Source organism: Onychomys torridus, chromosome 8 (genome assembly GCF_903995425.1).
Source record: "Onychomys torridus chromosome 8, mOncTor1.1, whole genome shotgun sequence".
NCBI classification, from domain to species: domain Eukaryota; kingdom Metazoa; phylum Chordata; class Mammalia; order Rodentia; family Cricetidae; genus Onychomys; species Onychomys torridus.
The window spans coordinates 67149341-67175635 of NC_050450.1; the positions used below are offsets into that span (position 1 = coordinate 67149341).

At 47.3% G+C, this 26295-nt stretch overlaps 1 protein-coding gene and 1 non-coding gene across 3 annotated transcripts in view; one reads left to right on the forward strand and one right to left on the reverse strand.

Annotated features, from left to right (window-relative positions):
* Lyrm9 (LYR motif containing 9) overlaps window positions 1-4689 on the forward strand; it is a 14470-nt gene extending 9781 nt beyond the window's left edge. Inside the window, exons 2-4 of one of the 2 annotated variants that reach the window (XM_036196543.1) lie at window positions 246-386; window positions 2223-2315; window positions 3458-4689. In XM_036196543.1, the coding sequence (XP_036052436.1) occupies window positions 261-386; window positions 2223-2315; window positions 3458-3475 (237 nt within the window). In that variant the 5' untranslated portion in view covers window positions 246-260 and the 3' untranslated portion in view covers window positions 3476-4689. The other variant, XM_036196542.1, reaches the window with a different exon arrangement.
* A 15388-nt stretch (window positions 4690-20077) lies between these two features.
* Window positions 20078-20182, reverse strand: LOC118590447. The gene has a single exon (XR_004945749.1). It is a non-coding gene; the product is annotated as a U6 spliceosomal RNA (small nuclear RNA).
* Window positions 20183-26295: the final 6113 nt, after the last annotated feature.

A 26295-nucleotide genomic window follows, 5' to 3' on the forward strand; every position in this document is an offset into this window, starting at 1 on the left:
ACCTCCCACCTGAAGCTGAGCTTGAGCAGACTCTAGCTGAGGTGGCACATCTCCCTCTTCGCTTGCCTTGATTGGGTCCTTGTGGGCCTGCTCTATGCTAACTAAGGCTAGCCCCAGCCCAGGGTGTAGGCTTTGGGGATTGGGCCACAACAGGGCCTCACCTCTGTGCAGATGGTTCACAGAGGGCTGGGATTGGAGGCCAGGGCCACTGTGGAACTGGCCTGATGATGTTCTGTGTTTTTCAGGGCTGGGGCTCACAGATGGCCCCACTGCCGGGGGCTGAGCTGGTCCAGACACCGCTGCAGCTCTACCGTTACCTGCTGCGTTGTTGCCGGCAGCTGCCAACCAAGGGCGTCCAGGAGCACTACAAGCATGCTGTCAGGCAGGTGGGAGCAGGTCTGGGGGAGGTGTCTGCAGGGGCTGGAGGCACAGGTGCCCGGGAGTGGGCCTAGAGGTTTTATAAGAAGCACTGTAAAAGTGGGCAGCTGGCCTCTGGCTTCCATCCGTGGCACAGTGGCTGCATCAGCTGGCATCTCAGCGCAGTGCTGGGGCCTGAAAGAGACAGCTCAGAGGATAGCAAAATAGATTGGGGAGAGGCGGGCGAGATAATGCTGCCGTTGAGGAAGTTACCACGCTACTGTGAGGACCAGAGTTCAACCCCCAGAGAAGGCTGGGGTGGTGGCCTGCACTTGTAATCCCAGCGTTGGAGAGGCAGGAACAGGAGGATTGTGAGACCCGGGTCCCACTAAGAGGACCTGCCTTAAAGAACTATAAATAAATGAACTAAGTTTTGTGGACCACCAGGAAAGGCAAGCAGCTCTAGATTAACTGTGAGGAAAGCAGTGTCCCAAGTAAATAGAAGGCGTGATGCCAGATCCTAGGCCAGAGAAACATGCGGCAGAGGGAAATTAGAGTACTGGCTGTGGATTAGGTGATGGTTGTATCACTGTTAATTTTTCTGAGTTTGATTGCTGTGGTCTGTCAGAGGGTGCCTTTGTTAGGAAACACACAGGGAGGTTTGTAGGGGATAAGATGCTTCTATATAAAAAGGGTGATAAAGCCAGCATGGGAAAATGTTACTGGGAAGTCTGGTTTGGAGTTCTTTGCACATCACATTACCTTTCTATAAGAAATCACTTCCTGGACTTGGTCAATGGCTAAAAGGTTAAGAGCATTGGCAACTCTTCCAGAGAACTGCGGGTCTAGTCTTTGCTCCTGTGTGGCAGTGCCAGGGAGCCAGTGCCCTCTCCTGGCCCCTGCAGGTACTGCATGCGTGTGGTGCACAGACATACATACAAGGCAAAACACCCATACCACAGACAAAATAATACAAATTTTAAAAAGTTATAAGAAATCATTTCCAAACAAAGAGCTCAAAGCTAAACTTCATACAGATGTGGAAAATAAAAACAACTGGGATGTGGTGGTGGTGGTGGCACACATCTTTAATCCTAGCACTCAAGAAGCAGAGGCAGATGGATCTCTCTGAGTTCAAGGCCATCCTTGTCTACATAGTGAGTTCAAGGACAGCCAGGGCTACATAGTGAGGTCCTGTCTCAAAAAGAGAAACAGTGGTTGCAATAGAAGGCTGTGGGGAAACAGAAGGGAGGAATTAGCTTTGGGGGAGTCAGGGAAGACTTCCTGGAGGTGGCACAAGATGGGCTCCTGGTAAATAGGTGAATGTGAGGTTGGGAACACAGGTAAGGGACGGGGAGTTCATTGTTTGGGAAGAACCCAGAGGTTCACCACACCAGTGAACCCAAAGCGTAGGTTACTGGTCACTGGTCACAAGTGTGTGTGTGTGTGTGTGTGTGTGTGTGTGTGTGTGTATACACGTGCGGGGGTGGTGGTGGTGGTGGTGGTAGGGGGGTAGGGAAAGTCCCTCCCCGGCACACTTTGATTGAAGCAGATTTCTTTGCTGAGCAAATCCAGACCCAGAGATTGAGGACTCCCATGACCATGATCACCTGCCGGATCACCCGAGGGCACAGAGGCTGGCCTCCTTCTCATCCTCCCCGCTGGCTGTCAGATAGACTAGGACTCAAACGCTGCTACCTAAGAGCAGCAGGGTCGCCTCTCCAAGCCTCATCTCCAAGCAGGGCTAAGAGGTGACCAGCGCCCCGCAGCCTTTCGGGACTGTGAGCTGAAGTTACGAACCTTGTGAATTTTGCTTGGCCATGTTTTTTTGTTTTTGTTTTTGCTTTTTGTGCTGAAACTTACAGGGTTTCCGGGTTCACTCAGATGAAGATAACCCTGAGAGAATCCTGCAGATTATTAAAAGAGCCATTGAAGATGCCGACTGGATCATGAACAAGGTAAGTGCTTGCTTGGCTCCGGGGATGCTCTAACCTCCTGGGCCACTTGGGGACGCCTGTGAGTCACAGTTGAAACCAGGCTGCCCAAGCCACCAGTTCTCCCAGGTAGGGGGATGGTCTCTTATGGCTGCATTCTTTTTGGGACCCTTAATCCTGAAAGGCCATATCACTGCCTAGCAGTGCCAGGTGAGCTGGCATGGGCTCAGGAGCAGCTGCTGTGTCTCTGGAAGGACAGCTCTGCTGTGGGCCACCGCAGAGCTGTATCTGGCTTGAGGGAAGCTGTCCTAGTCTGTTCTCTGCTACTGTGATAGAACACTGGCTTCTAGAAGCCACCTTGGGGCAGGAAAGGGTTTATTTGGCTTACCGGTCCATCACCAAGGTAAGCAGACACCACAGAGGAAAGCTGCTAACCGGCTCGCTTCCCATGGCTTTCTCAGCTACCTTTCTTACACACCCCAGGACCACCTGCCCAGCAGTGGCACTGCCCACAGGCATGGACACAGGCCTGATGGAAGCAATTCCTAAATTGCAGTTGCCTTGTCCCAGGTGACTCTAGTTTGTGTGACCTTGACAAAAACTAGGCTGCTGTCTAGGACCTCCATCTAGACTCTGTGGAGAACTGGAGTGTACCCCCAGATTCTTGTCCCCCTAACTCAGATGCTCCAGATGTAGGGTTTAAAGTCCATTGTTTGAAACTCAGATTTTGACAGGGCATTTAGCTGAGTGGTAGATTGCTTGCCTAGTGCACAGCCCCTGGGGCATATTCCTGACAAGAAACAAAACAAAACAAAACAAAACAAACAAACAAACAAACAAAACAGGAAAAGAAACACTTCAGTGACTGGCTTTGAGGGCCTCCTCTGCCAGGGACTTTGTTCCCATAAACAAGACTCAGCTTAAGGACAAGCCCTGGTGAGTGCTTGTTGCTCAGTCCCAACACCTCCAGCCTCCCCGTCTTCCTCCCCTGAGCCCCTCAGCTTTTCCAGTAAAGAAGAAGGGTTAGGTACCGACAGTGGAGGGCTTCCTCATGGAGTCTCACCACCTCCCAGAAACCCGTGGGGGAGGTGGGGACACCTGTGAGACATGAGCAGCGTCCTCCTCCGCCATCTTGCAGTATAAACACCCCTCTCTCTGTCTTGCAGTATAAAAAACAAAACTAAGAATCCGGAGTTGGCAGCATGACTGTCCTGGAGACATTGGAACTGAGAAGCCTCTCTGCTTTTGGAGCTCAGCAGCAGCAGTTCTGGAATATTCTTTGACCTTGTTGGCTGAAAGCAAGAAATCATAGCTGCCATTTGGTCAAGTGGCTCTTGTCACTGCAGCCATGTTTCCAGCATCTGTTTTGTCTGCTCTTCCATCCCGGAATGATATGCAGTTTGGGGAGAACTTGGTGTTTTTTTGTTTCTTCTCTGTGTTTCTCATTTTTGTCTATCTGTTCTTTTTCTTTGCTCTGAAGGCAATTAGTTTATTCTGGAGGTCCCTTTACCGGTCTCCAAGCCCCAGAGCTGATGTCCCCTCAGACGACCACCTGTACACGAGAAAGAGAACAGGCCTGAGAACCAGGCAGCTGTGGATCTGAATCCCAGTCAGCATCCACAGCTTCAGGCGCTGCCCGGGTGAGCCTGGATGAGGTGCGATGATATGCCGCACACCGGCTTCGGGCATGGGGACCTTTCAAGGAAGCCGCTGTGATGCCTTTCCTTAGCTCCAGCTCTGTCTCCCATACACCACATCCTCTCTCAGTGACTCAGCTGAGAGTTTGTCCTGTGCTGTCTCAGAGCCCCTCCAACCCCCAGTCCCAGCTGTGCTGTGCCCTTAATCTGCTAAAGTGTGGCTCCTGACACAGTCCCCCCAATGTGCTCCAAGAGAGGTCCTGGCCCTTGAGGTGGTGAAACATACCACGTGAGACTGGGAAGAAGATGCAGGCAGCCAGAGTAGGCACCAGAGGTCCAGGCTTCTGGGATGCCACAGTGTCCTCATGGCTCTCCCGGGCCTTGACCCTCAGGGGAGGATGAGAGGGACAGAGAGGAGCAGCCCAGTGGGTGAAGTAGCTGGAAAACACAGAGAAGCCACACTGGGAGTTGAATATTACAGGAAGAGCTAGGGCCTATGTGTGTCCTTGTGAGTTGGAGTGACCTCTGTCCATGCAGAAGGGGTTGACAGTACTGAGGCACGTGCGTCAGTTTGTGAAAGCTCTTTCCGTTTCTTTATTTAAGACAGGATCCCACTGTGTAGCCCTGACAAGCTTTGAACTCTGGAGCTTTCAGCAATCCTCCTGCCTCTGCCTCCCAAGCTGCTTAGATGATAGGTGTGCCACAACACACAGCTTATTATTATTATTAGCTTTTTTACATTATTTATTTGTGTGTATGTATGTGTGTGTGTATGCACACGCGCACGCATGCATGCGTGTACATGTGTGTACATACGGCAACATTCATGTCATGATACACGTGGCAGTCAGAGGACATGCAGGAGTCAGTTCACTTCTGCCGTGGGTCCCAGAGAATGAACTTGGGTCATCAGACTTGGTGGCAGGTGCCTCTATCTGCTGAGTCATCCACCTTGATGGCTCTTTTTTTTTAAGATTAATTTATTTTATTTATGTGTGTGTGTGCCTGCACACATTTCTGTGCCCCATGTGTGCGCAGGTGCCTCAGAGGCCAGAGGACTTTGGCTCCCTGGAGTTGCAGGAGTTGTGAGCTGCCTGGTGTGGGTGTGGGAAGCAGACCTGGGTCTTCTGCAAGAGCAGTTGGTTCTCCCCCTGCTGAGTCCTCTCTCCAGCCCTGGCTATTTCTTCTTGACTGCCCTTCTCCGAAGGTGGATTGTTTCCCTGCTTCATGCTGTCAAACAATGCTAAGGATTGGGTGAGTCAGACTTCCACTTGCCAGGAGGGATCATTCCTCAGAGATGACCAGGTGCCGGTCCCACTGCTGGACAACAATGGCCAAGGCCAGCTTTGCCCTCCCAGGGGAGGGCAAGACAAAGGGGTCCGAGCAAAGCTGAGTCACCTCTATCCCCTCCGCTGTTGTCTGAGCCCAAGGACCAATCAATCATCTTTGGTGATCACAGGAGCAGGGTGGCCATGCGTGCCACCTTAGGTAGAGAGGTTTTTTTTTGTTGTTTTTTTGTTTTTGCTTTTGGTATTTTTGAGACAGGGTTTCTCTGTATAGTCCTAGCTGTCCTGGAACTAGTTCTATGGATCAGGCTGGCCTCGAACTCACAGAGATCCTCCTGCTTCTGCCTCCCGAGTGCCGAGATTAAAGGTATGCGCCACCACACCTGGCTTAGGTAGAGGTTTTAGTTAGAAAGGACCAGGCTTAGAAAAGGGGGATAGCACTGATTTGGGGGACCTGGGGCTGCCACTCACAGGGATTGCCTGAGGGACATGAGGGTCCCTTAATTATGAGGATTGTTTAAGAGGACTTTCCCATGTAAGATACAGATCAGTATCCGGGTTATCCCTGAGACATATGGTATTGTCCTAGATCTGGTGGGGTGTCCTTTTTGATAAGGAACAAGAGACAGACAGACACATTTCACTTATTGATAGTGAGGATGAAAAACTAAGTGAGTCTCCATGAGTGTAGTGTGTCCCTACTATTTTATCCCCCCAAGATGTCTTCTCCAGGGGTGTGTGTGTGTGTGTGTGTGTGTGTGTGTGTGTGTGTGTGCGTGTGTACATGCTTGTGCACAAGGAAGGCAGGGGGTGATGTTGAGTGTCTCCCTCTATTGCTCACCTTTTCAAGACAGGGTTTCTCTGTGTAACTTTGAGCCTTTCCTGGAACTCACTCTGTAGCCCAGGCTGGCCTCGAACTCACAGAGATCTGCCTGGCTAGGACTTAGTTCTCTAGCACACTTATACTGGTGTGTACTAGTGCCCCCAGTTTTATTGTAAATGACTGGCCCAGGTACACTGTGTCCCTCAGAGAGGTCTCTTATGTCATATCGGCTATCAGTGTCCCCAAGACTTAGAGAGACGATCTCAAGTTTTGGAGGAACTTGGCAAGAGCTGCAGCCCTGAGAAGGCTGCCCTGTAGGATGCTGAGTGTTAGGAACAAGGACCACAAAAGAGAAAGGTGAGTGTTATTTAAACATTTCCTCAGCAGAGAGAAATGGGCACACACTTCTGAGGAGGAGCGTTGGGTATTTTGACCAAGTCAGGAGGATCTGGGGCTAGGGTCACAATTTTTTTTTTTTTTTTTTTTTTTTTCTTCGAGACAGGGTTTCTCTGTGTAGCTTTGCGCCTTTCCTGGAACTCACTTGGTAGCCCAGGCTGGCCTCGAACTCACAGAGATCCTCCTGCCTCTGCCTCCTGAGTGCTGGGATTACAGGCGTGTGCCACAACCACCTGGTTTAGGATTACAAATTTATGTGGCTGCCTTAGGCTTTGACTGTAAACTTTGCAATTTTTTTTTTTTTAAGTTTTGAATTGTTCCAAATTTTAAAGCTTTTTTTGGGAACCATTTATTTATTTATTTATTTTTATTTTATTGAGTGTTTGTGTTTATGTGCCGAAGTGCTCAGGTCATCATGCTTGGTGGCAAGTGCCTTTACCTTCTCAGCCATGTTGTTGGCCAGAGCTTTTCACATCTTTCCCTTGACTGACTTAAGATCCATCCCACTGATGTCCCTTGAAGTGAGTTATTACCACCTGTTTAGGGATTTATACTACCTGGGAGTGTAATAGGATTAGATCTTAAGGCCTTATTGGAGGAAACTTCAACATTTCCCTTCCCCCAGACAGCAGTGTGGCCGTGAGTGCTAGAAACCCAGCCCAGGAGCCTGTGAATGTTGATGGTCAGCCTTCTAATTGTAGGGCTCAAATAAATAAAGGCAATGACCTCACTCTGTGGGCAGGGATGTAAGGGGGTGGGTATTGCCTCTGTTTCATGGTAGTAACTAAGTACTTACTGTATACCTGGACTTTCTGCTAGTTCCTGTAAGCCATCTAGCCTCAGGTAATGAAAATGGATAGCATAATTCTGGTCATCTGGAATGCGTTTGCCCAGTGATCTCTACACATTGGTGTCTACAGGGGTCTGCAGAGGTTGGGAACACTATCTGGATTTCCAGTTAGACACACCTACGTCGTAATGTTGGGAACGTGCAACAGGAGACCTGGTACTTGTCAGTCTTTCCCCAGTAGGCCAGCGAAGCCCCTTGACCTCTAAACCGTCTGGACTTGGTCTCTGCGTCTCTGTATGTTGTCCCAAGGTTAGTCTGACAATCTCAATAACTAGCAGTTGTGTGCCTTTTCTTGGGGAAACATCTATTTATCCCAGAGAAAGAGGATGCAGACAGCTCAGAGACCCTGAGTAAGTCCAGCTTGGCGAGCCAGTGAGTTTATTTGGGTTACTTACAGGACTAAGTGCTACCAGAGAGGGCCTCAGGGTGTCCCAGGATGTGGGATCCTTTTGTATCTCAGCCAAAGAATGGAGTAAGACACATGTTACCGGGGAGTTGGGCTCCCTCTTGCTGCTTCTTAGTCTCGTGGATAAAAGAATTTCAAAGTGGAGTCCGAAGGAAGCTTGAGAGGATGACTGGAGTAAGCTGTCAGTCCCGGCAGACTCCTGGAGCATGGTAATGCAGACGAAAGCCATGACTTTTGATGGGGCATCAGTGGAGATCTGCAGGCAGCTGTGGCTTCGGAAGGAGAGTTCAGAGAAAAGTGGGTAAGCCTCCTTTTCTAACAGGATGTGGGCAGGCGAGTCACCACTGAGAGGCCTCAGCGGCTGCAATTGGAATCTCAGGGGGCTCAGTTGTGACTTTCCCCTTCATTCCATGGAATAGTGATAAGCCCCATCTTGGGGTCTCGTGCAGTGGTCCTCACCCTTCCTAATGCTGCAACCCTTTAATACAGTTCCTTCCGTTGTGGTGACTCCAACCCATAAAATTATTTTGTAGCTACTTCATAACTGTAATTTTGCTGCTGTTATGAACTGAAAGGTAAATACCTGCTATACGATCACTGTGGGGTCCTGACCCACAGGTTGAGAACCCCCATCTAGTAGGCTCCTCTTCAGAACTCTGTTTCAGAATGGTGATGGGTGTGTTCACGCTGGGGAAACATTGTCATTGCACTAGCAGGACAGTTGCAGCCCCTGCTCTAGAACAGGGTCAAGGCCATGCCCCCATCCCCCGCCCTGGCCCTGGTCGTTGAGTGTAGTTGTTTGGAAAACCAGCCATTATCTCGACTTGCCTTGTTCCTTTGTTACTGAAGTTTTTCAGGTAGAAGACCAGACTCTTGTAGTCCCAACCAGTTAGTCTTAGTCACCCTCCCCCAAGAAGCCGATTAAAGAGGCAAGTCCTGGTGAGAGCAGAGGAAGGTTTGTGCAGTGTGGCCATGGTGGGAAGGGACAAATAAAGGGCCTAGTTATCACCAGCCAAAGAGACTCGTCTCCACGTGGCACTGACCCCTGCCTGAGGGGTTCACTCTGGAGACCTCCACCCAGGCAAAACTCGTGGCTTTGACAGAGAAATGAATGTCAGGGTGAGCCCAATGTGAAACAAAGTTAGATTTATTAAAAGCAGGAGAGAAGGGCTGGCAGAGAGGGAGAAGGAAAGGACCCAATAGGACGAGTGTGGCTTCTCCAGGGACATTTCTTCACAGAGGGGATAATAGACAAGATTGTAGTGGCTCTGAAGTTACATCTTTAAAACTATTAACCCCTCTCTTTTAACACTGCTCAAAGAGTGTAGCTTGCAACAAGACTACAATTTAAAAGAATTTCAGCTGGGCTTGGTGCATACCTAATCCCAACACTCAGGAGGCAGGCAGATCTCTGTGAGTTCAAGGCCAGCCAGACCCACATAGTGAGTTCCAGGACAGCAGGGGCAACAACGTGAAAAGAAAAGAGAATGACTTTCTGTGAACAAAGTTGTGAGATGAATGTGAGGATGCTGTTCAGGCACAGGGAAAAGAAGGACTTTTTACTGTCCTTGACAAGATGTCTTCAGGAAAATACAGGTTGTCTCTGAGAGCAATTTTGGCTTTGCTAGTGATGGCTGAAAATTTTCAACTCCATCAGCAGGACGGATAAGCCAGCCTCTTGTTATGCTCACCCTCCCATGCTTTTCCTGTCTTCCTGTCCTGCCTCCCGATGACATCAAGTCCATCTTCAGGATAAGAGGCGTGCATAGCTAAGCAGTCCCAGTCAGGGTGTGGTCCAGCCCATCATGGATTTAACAAGGTGATCCAAAGGCTGTTGTTAATCTGCCAATCATTTGTTCATTGTTGACCCCACAGCCAATTCCTCATCTGGGGGCCTGGTCTGTCTTAAGAAGTTTGCCTTTCCTGGAATAAAAGATGATTCAAGAGGAACGGTTAAAGACAGTGACATTTCTGCCTCCAAAGTCCAGACACCAAATGAAAGCAGAGATGCCAGACTTTTGTTAGTAAACTTGGGGTCATAGGCTCTACCTCAAGAAGCCAGTTTCATCCACCTATCCTCCAGAAGGCAATTAAAACAGCCAATTCATAGCAAAAATCAGGAAAAGGATAGGGACTGGAGAGCTGTCTCCGTGGTTAAGAGTGCTTGCTGCTCTTCCAGGGGACCTGAGTTTGCTTCCAACACCCACATCAGCTGACAACCAACTGTAATAACAGTTCTACTGCCCTCTTCTGGCCTCTGTGAGTACCTGCCATCGTGTGTGTGTGTGTGTGTGTGTGTGTGTGTGTGTGTGTGTGTGTGTGTGTGTGTGGTTCCTGGGTGATCATTTGGATGCTGTCTTCCATGATTTACTGATTTAATTATGCTCTTCTTTCTACCTGGTTACATTGCAAGGAAAAGTTCCATGTCTTCCCTGCAAGCCTGAATGTGGTCCAATCTAAGGTATTTGGATGGTCTCAGAAAGTAAAAGTGAGCTCAGTGTGGTGGTCCATGCCTGTAATCTCAGCTCTTGGGAGGCTAAGGCAGGAAGATCAAGGAGTTCAAGGCTAGCCTGGGCTACATGAGACCTTGTCTTAAAAACAAACAATGAACCAACAGCAAAAAGAAACAACCAAACTAGGTAGTATAAGGTGTTGTAATGACCTACTATTTCTGTCTTAAGCATATGAGTGTTTGCCTGTGTGTATGCCTCTGCACCCCTTGCATGCCTGGTGCCCACAGAAGCCAGAAGAGGACATCAGATTCACTGGAACTGGAGTTACAGACCATTGTGAGCCATTATGTGGGTGCTGGGAACTGAACCCTGGTTCCTCTAAGAGCAGCCAGTGCTCTTAACCTCTGAGCCATCTCTTCAGCCCCAGTATGAAGTGTTTTAGAAGCAGAACCAGTAAGTGGAGATCCTTGGCTTATAGAGATTGGACTCTGGATGGGGAAAGGGAATCTCACACTGGTGGGACTCAGCTGGATTGCTCAAGGACCGTAAGGGAGTGCACAGTGAAACCACCAGACCAGACCTCTCTGTGGGTAGAAAGACAGGCTTACTGGGGATCAAACTGCCAAGGCTGTCTTGGGGTGGTGGGAGTGGCAGGGAAGAGCAAAATGGTGGGAAAAGCAAGCGGATTGTATACGGCAGTCAGCTATGGAGGGGCTTTGAGCTGATCTGGGCATGACTGGCCCGGAACTAGATGCTCTTGCCTGAGGTAGCTGACCTTTGGAGTAGATTAAGGGGAATTCCCAGCAGATAATAGATTAAGGGAGGTTCCTGGTAAACAGAAACCTGCTTTTTGGCTTTGGCTTATGTTTACCCAGCCAATGACCATTTAGGGCATTATCACCAGCACTGCTACTTTGGGGTATCACTTTGGACCTGATGGCAATCAAGAATTCTTTTCCTCAAAGGCTGTTCAAAGGTTATGAAAGAAGTCAGGTTTGTTGAGGTCATGGAAGAAATGGGAGCTGGCGTGGAAAGGAAGATGGGGAAGGAGAACGGAAAAAATAGAAATCCACAGCAGAAGATTTTCACATGCCACCTCAGTCACCTGCCAGTGATTTTTTTAGCCCAGGATGACCAGTCCTAGGGAGGTCTGCCTCCTGCTGCCCCCCCCCCACTTGAATGCAGTAGACTATAGATAGCATCCTTACTCTTAGCATATGTGATACCAAGATTCAAATGGGTCCAAAGTCCTGTGCCCCAAGTCAAGCGCGATGGGTCAGCATCTTGTGTCCTAACTTGAATGGGAATTAAGAGAGAAAAGAATTCTAGGAAAAAGTGGGGTACATTCTTCCTGATCAGCCAGATCTCAAAACTACCAGGCTCCAGGGCCATAAGCAGTGGCATCAGCCACTAGCCTGCTGACCCAGCATTCTGGGAATACCCCAGCCACCAAGAAGGACAAGAAAGGGGGTGTGGCATATGCACTTTGGCATTTGTAAGCCAGGAAAGGGAGGGTGGGGTGGGAGGATGAAGAAAGGTGGCGGCTTGTTGAGATGGGGCGCCTGCCTTGGCCTCTCTTCCAGCGTCCATATAGTCTAACCCATAAAGGGAGGAACATTAACGCCTCCTCTCTACAGGAGACATTACAGCCCTACTCCAGGGAAGGGCAAATCAGGGAGGTGGCCTAGCAGTTGGAGGAGATGGTGGCTGGAGGCCCCAGGTCCAGTGCATGGCACCTGCCCTGGCATCATCTCCCACACCCACCAGAGTCACCAGATAGTACAGAATGCCAGAGAACTTGTCCCAGAGATCACAGAAATACAAACAGAGGCTACAGTGTGAACTGCCAAGCAAAGGCTTAATTAGAAATGAGGCCGAGGAAGAAGGAACAGCATGGGGCTGGGAAAACTCAGGCTGCTGGTGACAGCAGGCGTGTGGCCTGAGGGGGCAGAGATTTTTGACCTCTCTTCCTCATGGTGGGACTTTCCCATGTAAGACAGGTCAGTGGCCCTGTGGCCATCATCCTGTACCTGGTCGGGTTTTCCCTGTAATAAGACATGGGGAAATGAGGGGCAGATGTGTCCCATACACTGTTTACTAAAGAGGAGAGAAACTCAGTGGTTATGGGGTTTGGTGGATGAAGGGTGTGAGAACTTCACCTCTTGTTTCTGCAAGAGGTTGCCATTATATCATTACTTAGAAGTTATTTAGCATCTATACGGCTACCCAAAAGCTGAATGACTTCAAGACCAACCTAGATTACAGTTATTTTCTATAAAATAAGCTAAAATGTATTTTTTTTTTCTGTTTTTAGACACTTATGATTTATTTGGTATTTCGAAACAGGGTTTCTCTGTGTAGCCCTGGATGTCCTGGAGATCACTCTGTAGGCCAGGCTGGCCTTGAACTCACAGAGATCTGCCTCCTGAGTGCTGGGATTTCCAATGTGACCTTGAACTCACAGTGTGCCATGCTTGTGCAGTGCCTGCCACGGCCAGAAGACAGCATCAGATCTCCTAGAACTAGAGCTAGAGGCAGTGGGAACCTGGGGCCTCTGCAAGAGCAGCAAGTGCTCTTAACTGATGAGTCCTTTCTCCAGCCCCTGCTTACTGTTTTTAAGTTACATTTTAATAATAATATAAAATAACTGTTGTTGCTGCTGTGCCCCTAGAAGCCCGGACAGCACTTGGGAGGTAGAGGCAGGAGGAACAGAAGTTCAAGGTTATCCTCAATTATATAGTGAGTTTAATGCTAGCCTGGGCTACATGAATCACACATGGCTACCTTTTACAGGTGGCTGTCTGGGGTCAGTGTGCTCATAGGGTGACTACTCCTTGATTATCACTAACTAGAGAGAACAAACTCACTTCGATGTCTCCCTAAAGCCTGCTGTTCTGAGGGAAAATGTCTGAAAGGAGGGCCGTCGAGGTGGCTCAGCCCACCGAGGCACTTGCTGCTCAGCCTGATGACCCAATTCCAGTCTCCAGATGCCACAGGGTGGAAGGGAAGAACTGACTTTCAAAGGTGTCCTCTGACCTCCATGTGTGTACCGGGGCACGCTCCCCATCACACACAAGACCCCAACAAAAGTTATAAAAAAGAAATGTGAGGGGAAGAGGTAGTGTCCTCGAGTCACACATGAGGGTTATGTGTCAGGGCACAGGAGGGAGGCTACCAGGAATTCTGTTTGCATAGAGTCCTGAGGTTTTCTGGGAGGCGTGGAGACAAGTTGAAGCCGGGTGGTCAGCCCTTGACTGAGACACTGAAGAAGAAACAGGGCTAAAGCTGCCTCCTGGAAACGTGAGCCTTGTCTCCCAGGGTTCCTATGGTCCATTTCTGGATTTAATAAAAACAAAAATGAATTCAAATGTGGTGCTCAACACAGCGAGGTGTTATGAATGCTCACAGTCCTGCCGGTCAGGTGGCTGGGAAGGCTCTGCCATTCCATCTGCCTTGCTAAGATGGTGGCTGGTCTGGGTGGGTAACAGCAAACAGAACTATGGCTTGTGATGTTTACCTAGTGCTTAGAGAAATAAAGTGTTCTACACAGTGCTTTGCTCCAAGGAATACATGGTTTTGCTTTCCACCCATAGGCTTTGATGTGTGATGTAAAGTGGAAGAGAAGAAAGCCCACCCTCCTCCCTTTGAAATTCTAGAGAGAGGCGTTTGTGACACTCTCCTTTACACAACGATGCTAACCCTGCCTGACTGGCGAAGAGTCCAACATTGGGCTTTCACCTAGAAAGCCCAGTTTGAACCTGAACCTGGTTTTCTCTTCTCCTCATCTGTTTCCTTTTCGTGTGTGTGTGTGTGTGTGTGTGTGTGTGTGTGTGTGTGTGTGTGTGTGTGGTGTGGTGTCTGTAGTGTGTGTGTGTGGGGGGTGTGTGTGTTGTGTGGGGGTGGTGTATGTAGTGTGTGTGTGTGTGTGTGTGTGTGTGTGTGTGTGTGTGCACTCATGCAAAGGAGGCCAGCGGGCACTGGCGTCAGGTGTCCCCCTCTACCACTCTCTGCCTTATTCATTTGAGACAAGTTCCTCCCTGAACCTGCAGCTCACAACATGCTTTCAGCTAGGCTGGCAGCCAGGACGGCCCAGCTTTCCTCCTGTCCTGGAGATAAGGCGTGCACAGGACCACAGGGGCTTGTTAAGTAAGTGGATGCTGGGACCTGAGCTGTGGTCCTCAAGTGCACAGCTTGTTTGCACACCTCTTACCTGCTCAGCTATGTCTCCATCCCACCCCACCCCTTTTTGATTCAAGGTCTTGCTGTGTACCTTGGTCCTCCTGTAACTCACTACATAGACCAGGCTGTCTGTCCTTAAACTTCCAAGATCATCCTTCCTCTGCCTCCCAGCTGTTGGGATTACAGAAATGTACCCCCATATCCAGCTTGAATCTGACTTTCAAAGGAGAAGACAGCCAGGCGGTGGTGGCGCACGCCTTTAATCCCAGCACTCGGGAGGCAGAGCCAGGTGGATCTCTGTGAGTTTGAGGCCAGCCTGGTCTACAAAGCGAGTTCCAGGAAAGGCACAAAGCTACACAGAGAAACCCTGTCTTGAAAAACCAAAAAAAAAAAAAAAAAAGATTAACTTAAAAAATTGTATTTATGTGTATGCCTGCATGTGTGTATGGGTACCCCATGCATGTAGAATCCCACAGAGGCCAAAGAGGGCATCATATCCCCTGGAACTGGAGTTATAGGTAGTTATGATCCACCATGAGGATGCTGAGAAACTTGGTTGTTTGGAGGAGCAGCCAATGCTCTTACCAGCAAGCTACCTTTCCAGACCTTAATGTTCATTTTTACTCATGTGTATGTGTGTGTGCATTTCTGTATTGCACCAAGTATGTGCGGATGTCCACAGAAGCTGGGAGAGGGCACCCTTGAAGCTGGTGTTACAGATGGTGTGAACTCGGGTCCTCTGGAAGGGCGCTAAGTGCTCTTAACTCCTGCTCCACCTCTTGGGTCCTCCTGTGCCCTCCGGAGGGTTACCCTTGGGGCAGAGTTCTTCTACCTCTCTCCACTGGTCAGAACAAGTCACAGCACAGGCGCAGCTGCAAGGCAAGAGAAAACAGACTCTACCTCTTGGTGAGAGAAGTGAAAGGCACATACAATGAGATGGGGTGGGGATGGTGGACACATGGGCCATCTAGCACACACAGCGAGCGGGGGAGCCATGTTGGGAAGAGAAAAACAGGATGCTTTAGTCATTCTTTAGGCACTAGTTGAGGGAACTATTTTGGAAGCAACACAGAAGTACAACATTAAAAGCACTCCTTCTCAACTGTAAGAGAATCCACTCTCACAACCTTAGGGCCGGGGACTAAAGGAAAATAAAAAAGACTTAAAAAGTAGAGGGTGTCAGGCTGATCTAGAACCCATGATCCTCTTGCCTTAGGCTTCTGAGAGCTGGAATAGCAGTGTACACCACCACGTCTGAGAGAGCTGGGATTGCAGTGTACACACCACATCTGGGAGAGCTGGGATTGCAGTGTACACACCACATCTGGGAGAGCTGGGATTGCAGTGTACACACCACATCTGGGAGAGCTGGGATAGTGGTGTACATCACATCTGGGAGAGCTGGGATTGCAGTGTACACACCACATCTGGGAGAGCTGGGATAGTTGTGAACACCACCACACCTCTCATCCATGGCAGGCACAAAGACACAGCTCCATACTGTCACTCACAGTACCTCCCAAGTTCTTTTCAGAGCACTCATTCAAGCAAACCTAGAATTCTTAGCAGAAAAGAATTTCAGGATAAGCCAGTATGAAGCAGAGTTAGGGATTTAGGGGTTAATAAGGAACACCCCCTCTTACACCACCCCCTTACGAGGTTTCACTGTGTAGCCCTGACTGTCCTGGAATTTTCTCTGTAGACCAGGCTGGCCTCAAACTCAGAGATCTGCCTGCCTCTGCCTTCCAAGTGCTGGCACTTAAGGCATATACCACTGTATCAGCTCAAGACTTTTTGTTTGTTTGTTTTTTTGAGACAAGGTTTCTCTGTGTAGTTTTGGAGCCTGTCCTGGATCTCGTTCTGTAGACCAGGCTGGCCTCGAACTCACAGAGATCCACCTGGCTGTGCCTCCTGAGTGCTGGGATTAGGGGTGTGCGCCACCACCGCCTGGCAAGACATCTTTAATATAGATTTTAGATTAAAGGTAAACAGGCACCAGGGGAGAAAACAGGGCTAGCTGCTTACTGTTCCCCATGCCCTGCTCAGCCTGCTTTTTTTTACACCCCAGGACCACTTTGCAGGGGTGACACAGTGGGCTGGACCCTCCCACATCAATCACGAACCAAGAAAATACCCCACAGACTTGTCTACAGGCTGGTCTGATGGAGGCATCTTCTCAAAATCCCCTCTTCCCAGACGCCCCTGACCTGTTTCAAGTTGATAAAAGCAACACAGAGAGTCTCTCTGTTGTTTTTACAGTGTCACAGTCAGGGAGGGACCTTACAGTGTCACAGTCAGGACCTTACAGTGTCACAGACAGGGAGGGACCTTACAGTGTCACAGACAGACACCTTACAGTGTCACAGACAGGGAGGGACCTTACAGTGTCACAGTCAGGGAGGGACCTTACAGTGTCACAGTCAGGGAGGGACCTTACAGTGTCACAGTCAGGGAGGGACCTTACAGTGTCACAGACAGGGAGGGACCTTACAGTGTCACAGACACCTTACAGTGTCACAGACAGGGAGGGACCTTACAGTGTCACAGACACCTTATAGTGTCACAGACAGGGAGGGACCTTACAGTGTCACAGACACCTTACAGTGTCACAGACAGGGAGGGACCTTACAGTGTCACAGACAGGGACCTTACAGTGTCACAGACAGGACCTTACAGTGTCACAGACAGGACCTTACAGTGTCACAGACACCTTACAGTGTCAAAGTCAGGGAGGGACCTTACAGTGTCACAGACAGGACCTTACAGTGTCACAGACAGACACCTTACAGTGTCACAGACAGGACCTTACAGTGTCACAGACAGACACCTTACAGTGTCACAGACAGGACCTTACAGTGTCACAGACAGACACCTTACAGTGTCACAGACAGGACCTTACAGTGTCACAGACAGGGACCTTACAGTGTCACAGACAGGACCTTACAGTGTCACAGACAGGGACCTTACAGTGTCACAGACAGGGACCTTACAGTGTCACAGACATACCTTACAGTGTCACAGACAGATACCTTACAGTGTCACAGACAGGACCTTACAGTGTCACAGACAGGACCTTACAGTGTCATAGATAGACAGGGAGGGCCTTACAGTGTCACAGACAGACACCTTACAGTGGTCATAGACAGGACCTTACAGTGGTCACAGACAGGGACATGGTGGGTTTTCAGGCTGTTATCTTGAGTTGCTAAGAAACCCAAATGAACTCACAGGTGGTTCCTGGGAGCACGTGACAGGATTCCAGTTGGTAAGGTGGGCTGCACCAACCTCTATGGGCTTCCCTGTAAACAAAGGAGAAGTTAATCATTCTTGTCTGTGCAATTTCAGATAATGTCCAGGAAGGATTGGGGCCCCACACAGGTCATACACAATCAGGGCTTATGCCTGGTTCACTGCTACTTAACATAAACTATTTAGATAGAGGAGGAGGAGGAGGAGGAGGAGGAGGAGGAGGAGGAGGAGGAGGAGGAGGAGGAGGAGGAGGAGATCTTGGGTCGGCAGAATGCACAGCAATGGCTGGATCTGTTCTTGCTTCTCAGCCAGCAAGAGGCTGTGACCTGAATTCCTGGGGTGGGGGGGGGGGTGAGGGGATGTCACACCTACATCAAGGATTCTACAGGGCTCATTGACTGACTAGAATTGGGATTGTGGAGAGTTGCAGTGTTGCAGATTCAGAGCCAAATTGTGTTGGGCTATCTCTAGTTCCCATAACAGCCATTCTTTATCTTGGGTGGCACAGGCTTGCTTTCCCAGCACTTGAGAGGCAGAGGCTGGAGGATCAGAAGGTCAAGGACATGCTCAACTTTAAGTGATCTGAGGCCAGCTTGAGCTATTGAGAGCCTGTCTCAAAAACCAAAAGCAGAAGTAGTAACAACAAAAATAGCCATTTATTGTCCACCTCTATGTCTGAACCAGCAGTCATTTTCGATATTAACTGAGTTCAACCACTTGGATTACTATTTTGCTCTGGACTTATTTTTTAAAAATGTTTTAGATTTATTTTATTTTATTTAAAGGCAGAGGCAAGAGAATCCCTATGAGTTGGAGGCCAACTTGGTCTACATATTGAGTTCTAAGCCAGTCAGGTCAACATAGTGAGACCCTGTCTCAAAAAATAAAAAGTTAAACCAGATGGTGGTGGCAGTGGCAGCGGCGGTGCACGCCTTTAATCCCAGCAGTACTCAGGAGGCAGAAGCAAGTGGATCTCTATAACTTCGAATCTATCCTGGTCTACAGAATGAGTTCCAGGACAGCTGAGGCTGCAGGGAGAAACCCTGTCTTGAAAAACAAAGAAACAAACAGAAAGTTAAGATGTAACAAATGAGAAGTTCTGGGAAGCCCTATGGCTTACTCAGACTTCTGTCTACCTTGCAGTAACCTTGATTCTTGACCCTTGCTTTAAAGCTTTAGGTGGGCTCTTTTTCTCCAAACCCTACAAAAGCCATCAGTCTCCAGGGGAAACAGCACTCATGATGCTGTATTTTTTTCATAGTCAGAATTGAGCACATTTTTGTTAGAGCCAAAAGAGACCTCTCTGGAGGTGCAGCTACTGGGCTAGCAATTCCAGAGAAGAATGAATCTGTTAAAAACAAGAAACAAGCTACATAGGGATTTCCAGGCTGGCCAAGGCTATCTCAAAATAAATGAAATGAAATAATACATGCTAAACTTAAAAGGATGAATGTTCAAAAATAGAAGAACCTGAGATTGATTTGTCTGTGTCCACAAAACCTGTGAAGTCCTGGGGCTAGAGAGATGGCTCAGTGGTTAAGAGAGTTTACTGCTCTTGTAGAGGACCTGGGTTCAGTTCCCAGCACCCACATGGTTCACAGCTTTCTGTAATTCCAATCTCAGGGCATATGATGCTCTCTTATGGCGTCTGTGGGAACTGCATGCAGGTGGTAGGCATACATGCTGACAAAACACTCATATACACAAAATGGAAATAAATAAAATTTCAAAAACTTATGAAAATTCTCATAAATCTGGTTTCTTCTTTCTACCCCTGTTACAGTAAGACCTGGTACAAAAGAGAACGATGATTTTATTAGAAAGAAATTTAGCACGCCTTTAATCCCAGCGTTCGGGAGGCAGAGCCAGGTGGATCTCTGTGAGTTCGAGGCCAGCCTGGGCTACCAAGTGAGTTCCAGGAAAAAGGCACAAAGCTACACAGAGAAACCCTATCTCGAAAAACAAACAAAAATTTAAAATTAGATACTAGATGGTCATTTGGTTTCTTTTATAAAGTGATAATCCATTCACTTCTCCAAACTGGAATCTTTTGTAAAACTAAGAAAACAGGACAAATCAAGTTATTTATTATGATTATCATCACCAGTATTATTGAGAGGGAGTCTCATGTATTCCAGACTTATCACAAACTTTCTCTATAGCCAAGGATGATCTTCCTGCTGCCTTAGCTACATGAGATCCTAGGAATGAGCCTTCCTAGCACGTGGGGACATAAAACATTTGGCTTGTGCATGATCACAACATGATGCTTAGCTAACAGGAGGAACTATGAACTGATGTTTCCAGAAAAGAAAAGCTACACCATGTTAAAGATTCTCCACTCAGGCTGATTGAGTGATTAGAATTTATGGAGACTGGGTGTTAAAGAGCCAGGATAATTATTTGATTCCTCTTAATGGCTCTTAATAGCTATTCATTGCCTGATCAGATGTCCTCACCACTATCAGGTAAGACTTCTGGAATGTGTTTTTTTTTTTTTTCTTTTCTTAAATATGGAACGCTTCACGAATTTGTGTCGTCCTTTTGCAGGGGCCATGCTAATCTTCTCTGTATTGTTCCAATTTTAGTATATGTGCTGCCGAAGCAAGCATGGAATGTGTTCTTAGTATTAACTTCCACCAATCAGATGTCATCAGATAGGATCATGAGTTGACATCTCTGGTGTCACCTGCCTGCTTGATTTTTTGTTCTGTGTATTTGGAAAATGCCTTGATCCATGACTTTCTTTTGTTCTATAACTATAAAAATTTCCTAACACCACATCTATGTTGAAACATGGTATTTGACCTACCTGTGTTCCTGGGCCATGGCCACTTATATTTGGCTTACGGATAATCTATCTTTTATTCCCCTTGAGATGAGAACCATGTTTTGTGTCCACTGGGGCTACACCAGTCAGATGAGGGGTATGATGTGCTCCTGGTGGTGAACCTGGGGATGTTGGTGGCGCTTTTTTTAAGGGGAGCAGCAGCTCGTCATTAGCATCTGTGACTGTGGCCACCAGGTGGCAGCATGGAGGTGGCTTTGATAATGGACTCCTGAATTTTCCTGGGACAAGCAGAATGACAGGAACTGGATGCCAGTGCCAACTGACTGCCTGAGTCCTCCCATCACTGAGTCCCACAGGAGAAGCACAGTATGTTCAGTTGGTAGGCTATTGGGGGGAATCACCCTCTTGAGCAAATATTTTAGAGCACGGAAATTCTTTAAAAATACAACTTGCCGGGTGGTGGTGGTGCACACCTGTAATCCCAGCACTTGGGGGGCAGAGACAAGCGGATCTCTATTAGTTTGAGGCCAGCCTGGGCTACAGAGTGAGTTCCAGGAAAGGCGCAAAGCTACACAGAGAAACCCTGTCTCAAAAAAAAAAAAAAAAAAAAAAAAAAAAAAAAAAAAAAAAAAAAGTGCCTACTGTTCTTTCAGAGGACCCAGGACTAGGATCCACATATGGCAGCTTACAACGGTTAGATCCAAAGGAGACTCCAACTCTCCAAACTCCAAGGCAGTTAGATATCCAGAAATAAGCTCAAGCTGGACTATAGGAGGATTGCTGGCATTAGATAAAAGCCAGATTCCTCAGGAACTTGTGAAGCTAGTTCCCCTCTATCAACTTCGTTAAGCTGTAGCTGTTTGGATAAACTGAGTTGTAAAAGGAACTGATATTCTGTAAAGGCACATTATGGAAGGATCAGAAATATAAGGCTCTTAGACTCTTCATGGACTATATTTATGGTTTAAAATTTTATTCTGATGCTGAAGGATCTTCTATTCAAAATTTTAAGGCTCAGACTTAACAGGGATAAAATTGTAAAATAATAATCTTATAAAAGCTACTAACTCATTGTAAACTGTTAAAGATAATTAGGATCAAATGATTTGATATGCTCAGAACTCTGCTTGTAGTCATGCTAAGTACAAATTTAATTCATTTACCCGGACAATGTCTATTTAGCCTTCTTTATATGCTATCACAGGTAAGCCTGAAGCAAGTAAAGTTTGTTTAAAATCGGGTATGCTTAATAGATTGGATGATGGCCCTCAAGTCCCTCAGAGAGAGCTGCTGAATATGGCATTTAAGGTGTTTCATGAAGAGGCTTCCCCGACAGGCAGAATACCAGCTTCTGGTGGTAGCAGCTGAGGCTATCCCAAAGAAGACAGGCAGTAAGGGACTCTGCTTGGATTGTTAATGTTGACCACTGGGCAAAGAGCTGCCTCATGCCTTGCCTACCACCAGGCCCCTGACCAAACTGTGGACACTGTGACCTACCTCACCAAGGTAGGTCAGTTTCCCAAAGTTTCTCCTCCAGGAAAACTCAGACCTTCTGGGTCTGGCGGCCAAAGGCTGATGCTGCCCTGTGTGGTGGCTGAAGACCAATGACCCCTGTCCCCAGTGGAGATCACCACAGCAGAGCCCAGGATGGCTGTCCAGGTAGTGGGTAAATCCCTGTCATTTTAACTGATACACAGGCCATGTGGATTATACTTTCCCCTCAAGTTTATCCTTCTCAGATCTCTGATGCTGTTGATGGCTAGCCCTGGCTTTATCGGTCTAGCAGCAGCAAGCAGACCTTGGCCAGCTCCTCCTCCAAGGCTGCAACTGCCTGATCAATCCATTCCATATGTACAAAAATCAGGCCTTGCTTTTCTGGAGCTGCTAGGTCTCCTGCTGAGAAAGGTGGACTCACGGATAGGGTTATCTTGCTAACAGGCTTCACACTGAAAGAGAAACTCACAAAACAGGTTTCAATGTAAAAAATAAACTCAAGCTACCATGCTACTATTAACAATTAAAAATTTGTGGTGGTGCTACATGCTTTTAATCCCAGCACTTGGGAGGCAGAGGCAAGTGGATCTCTGTGAGTTTGAGGCCACCCTGGGCTACAGAGTGAGTTCTAGGACAACAAGAGCTACACAAAGAAACCCTGCTTCAAGAAAGAAAAGAAAAGAAAAGAAAAGAATGAAAGAGAGAAAGAAAGAAAGAAAGCAAATAACAAAAACATTAAAAGTTTACTTTTGACTATTCCTTTATTTAAAAGGATTTGTGTTTTAATGACTGTTCTCAGTAATCAACCACCTATGTCTCATGGTAAATAATTGGATGGAAAAAAAGGGTTTAAAGTTTATGTAAATTGGGAGGCTGTGAGGAAGTAATTTAAGGTGTGTAAATGCAAGTTGTAAAGGTCTGAGGAAGTGATTTAAGGTATGTGAAAGATGAACTTAAAGAGAATCCATGATATCAAGACTTCAAAAGTTCAGAGTTTTAACATTAATCAACACAGTTCTAATAAGCTATCCATCTAGCACTGGCAAAACACTGGCTACTGTAACAGTAACAGGCTCAAAAATTTAAATTTCCTCTTCTAAATATAGACTTAAAAGAGTTTCTAATTGTGCTGAAAACATAACAAACACACACACACACACACACACACACACACACACACACACACACACACACTATAGACTGCCTTATAAAGGGTGGGCAAGAGAAGAATAGTTAAAGGCAAAAACCACAAGAACACAAGAAGACCTTGAGTATCTACCCAAGCAAACCAGGAGCTGTTCTGCTCTACCAAGATGGTAGTCAAGGCAACCCTAAAATAGTCTTTGAATGTCTGTACAAGCAGGTTACAGAAGCCCCTTCCCCTCTGCTCCCCCCAAAATCAGTTAGTCACATCATAACAAAACAGATGGTCATGACTATCCATTTCTGAATAAGAATTACTGAGTCAGATGGATTTTTGCTGGGAACTTATCTTCCAGAGACTGGGGTCAGAGACAAACAACTATTCGGTACCAGCACAGATCCTTAGCATAAAATGGAGTTTCTTTAAACATCACACACCCAAGATAAAGATTTTCCCCTAAATTCCTAAGCTTTTGTAGTAATGGGTTCATGAAACCCCCAGAGACCACCAAGGAGCTGGTTTCCAATGCAAGCATGTAAGGGTCCTTTTATTGTCAGGTTTGAACCTGGGCCCCCACCAGGCAGATGGGGGGAAATGCCTTGGCTGCGGGCTCAGGGGTAGAGAGTCTTTATAGGGAAAAACTTCAAGCTTTGGTAACTTGGGATTGGGTAGAAGGGGTATGGGGCAAGGTGATTTTTTTTGAAACTATTGATCTAGACTTTCAGCACAAAACCACATTTGAAACTATTGGGTTGGACTTTTTGGTGGGGAACCACAACTTGCTGAGTAGGATTATCTGGGCTGCTCAGCAGGTTTATCTAGATATCTTCAAGGGCCATAAACCACAGACAGAATGTCTGCAAGAGGACACTGCCCTGTGTCTGTTCAGTTGTCATGGCACATTCCTGAGGTCCTTCCTAGAACTGAGTACAGCAAGTGGTCTAAGATGGTGGCCCTCCCCTAAGATGGAGTCTGTATTACCTTTACACTTTACCTTCTGTCCCTAGTCTATATTTGTCCCAGCAGATTTCTACTCAGTTGACAGACACCATCCAAGAATTATGTAGGATCCAAGTTGCTCCAAAACAGCCTGCAACATGCCAGCCCCTGGTGGTCTTGCAGAACCAGCCACCCCTGGACTTGCTGAAAATCTGATGTAAACCAGTCTGGTCAGGTGGGAGAAAGGATTAAAGACTTACATGGGATGGCAACGACTCTACCGTCTCCAGGGGTCAATTCTTTTTTTTCCCAGGGGTCAATTCTTTTGCAGAACTCTCATTTTGGTCTTCCTTGGGTCCCTGGCTCTTACCTCTCCTTGGCCCACTGATCTCAATACTGCTTGTAATAATGATCACTCTCTGTCTATTCAGGTGCTTTCAGGAAAGGACAAAATTACTCAATGGTTGGTAAGCCAGATGATGCTGATGCAATTTCCTTGGGTCTCCTACCTTCGCCCATCTGCTGAGCCCCTGTTTTGGACCAACATTCCAGACTGCTCCAAAGCAGCCTGCATTTTGCTACCCCCAGGTGGTCCTACAGACCCTGGGCAATGAACCAGATGTACCCCACCATTGCCTGACTTCCTTGCCCAAACCCAGTTTTTTGACCGAATCCCAGCCTTCCTGGGTCCTGACAATGACATCCTAATTCCAGCTGAGAAGTAGTTACGGAAGAGATTATTACATTGTCCCTTATATCAACAAAAGGCTGGAATGTCAGGTCCAAAGGAGACTCCAATCCCCTAAACTCCAAAAGGCAGTCCAGATATCCAGAACTGGTTCAACCTGTGCTGTAGGAGGATTTCTGGTGTTCTTCAGGAGCTTGTGGAGCTGGTTCCCTTCTCACTGGAAGAAGGGACAATGGCTACCTGTGGTGACTATTAATATACCAAAGAGCATGCCAGATTCCTGGCTCCCTGGCTCCCTGAGTACCACAAGTACCTATTACTCATTTCTCAGTCCATGCTAACATCTTAGCCCTTCTCACCTCCTCCCCTAAGCTAAACTCCCTCCAACTCATGGGCTTCCCTCTCCCCGGCTACTCATTCTCCTTGTAACCCTGGTTTTTTTTGTTTTTTTTTTTTGTTTTTTTTTTTGTTTTTTGTTTTTTTTTTGCTTTTGTTTTTTTTGAGACAGGGTTTCTCTGTGTAGCCTTGGATGTCCTAGAACTCGCTCTGTAGCTCACTCTGTAGACCAGGCTGCCCTCAAATTCACAGAGATCTATTTTTATATGAACTAGTGTTTTGCCTGCATGTGTGTTTGTATGAGGATGTCAGGTCTTGGAGTTACAGACAGTTGTTAGCTGCCATGAGGGTGCTAGGAATTGAACCTGGATCCTTTGAAAGAGCTGTCAGTGCTCTTAATGGCTGAGCCATCTCTCCATCCCCGTGCCTCTGCCTTTTGAGTGCTGACTTTAAAGGTGTGTATCACAATGCCTGGTTTTATTTTTTTTTTCATTGTCCAATTACTGTCTTTTTCTGTGGTACTGAGGGTTAAGGCCCCACATATGCTAGGCAAGTGCTTCCTCCAGGCTGCATCTCCTGTGCTATCATCCCCAGCCTCTCCCACAGTCCATGGAGAGGGACCATTTGGTTTCTTCCCCATCTCTGGGGACTAAATAAAGATGCATGAGCCTTTGCTAAGAACATAGTTTTTAAAATGCTATTTAAAAAAGATTATGTATTTATTTGTCTTATGTGGGGCTGGTAAGATGGTTCAGCCATTCAAGGTTAGGCTCATAACCAAAATATTTGTCTTATGTGTATGGGTGTTTTGTCTGCATGTAAGTCTGTGCACCACATGCATGCAGTGCCTATGGAGGCCAGAAGAGGGTGCTGGATTCTCTGGGATTAAAGTTACAGATGGTCGTGAGCCACCTTGTAGGTGCTGGGAATCAAACCTGGGTCCTCTGGCAGAGTCACCAGTGTTCTTATCTGAGGACCCGTATCTCTAGCCTCTTAAACACTACTTTTGTAGATTCTGCAAAGAAAACAAAAGTTAGCAGATGGAGGAGGAAATGGGAGAGGGAAAAAAGAGAGGAAAAAGAAAATTTGAGAATGAAGTTTACAGGTTGCTTGTGTTCATCACTTATTCCTTTCAGAGGCTCAGCTCTTTACCCTTCACTTCTCTGAGAAGTAGGTGCTGTCAGCAACACTGATCTCCAGATCAAAGAATTAAGGCTCAGAGAGGTGAAGCAATTTATTTAGGACCACACAGCTACTGACTAGTTGTACTGGGATTGAATGGAAAGTCAATATCCAGGGACTGGAGAGATAATCAGCGGTTGAAAGCCTTCTT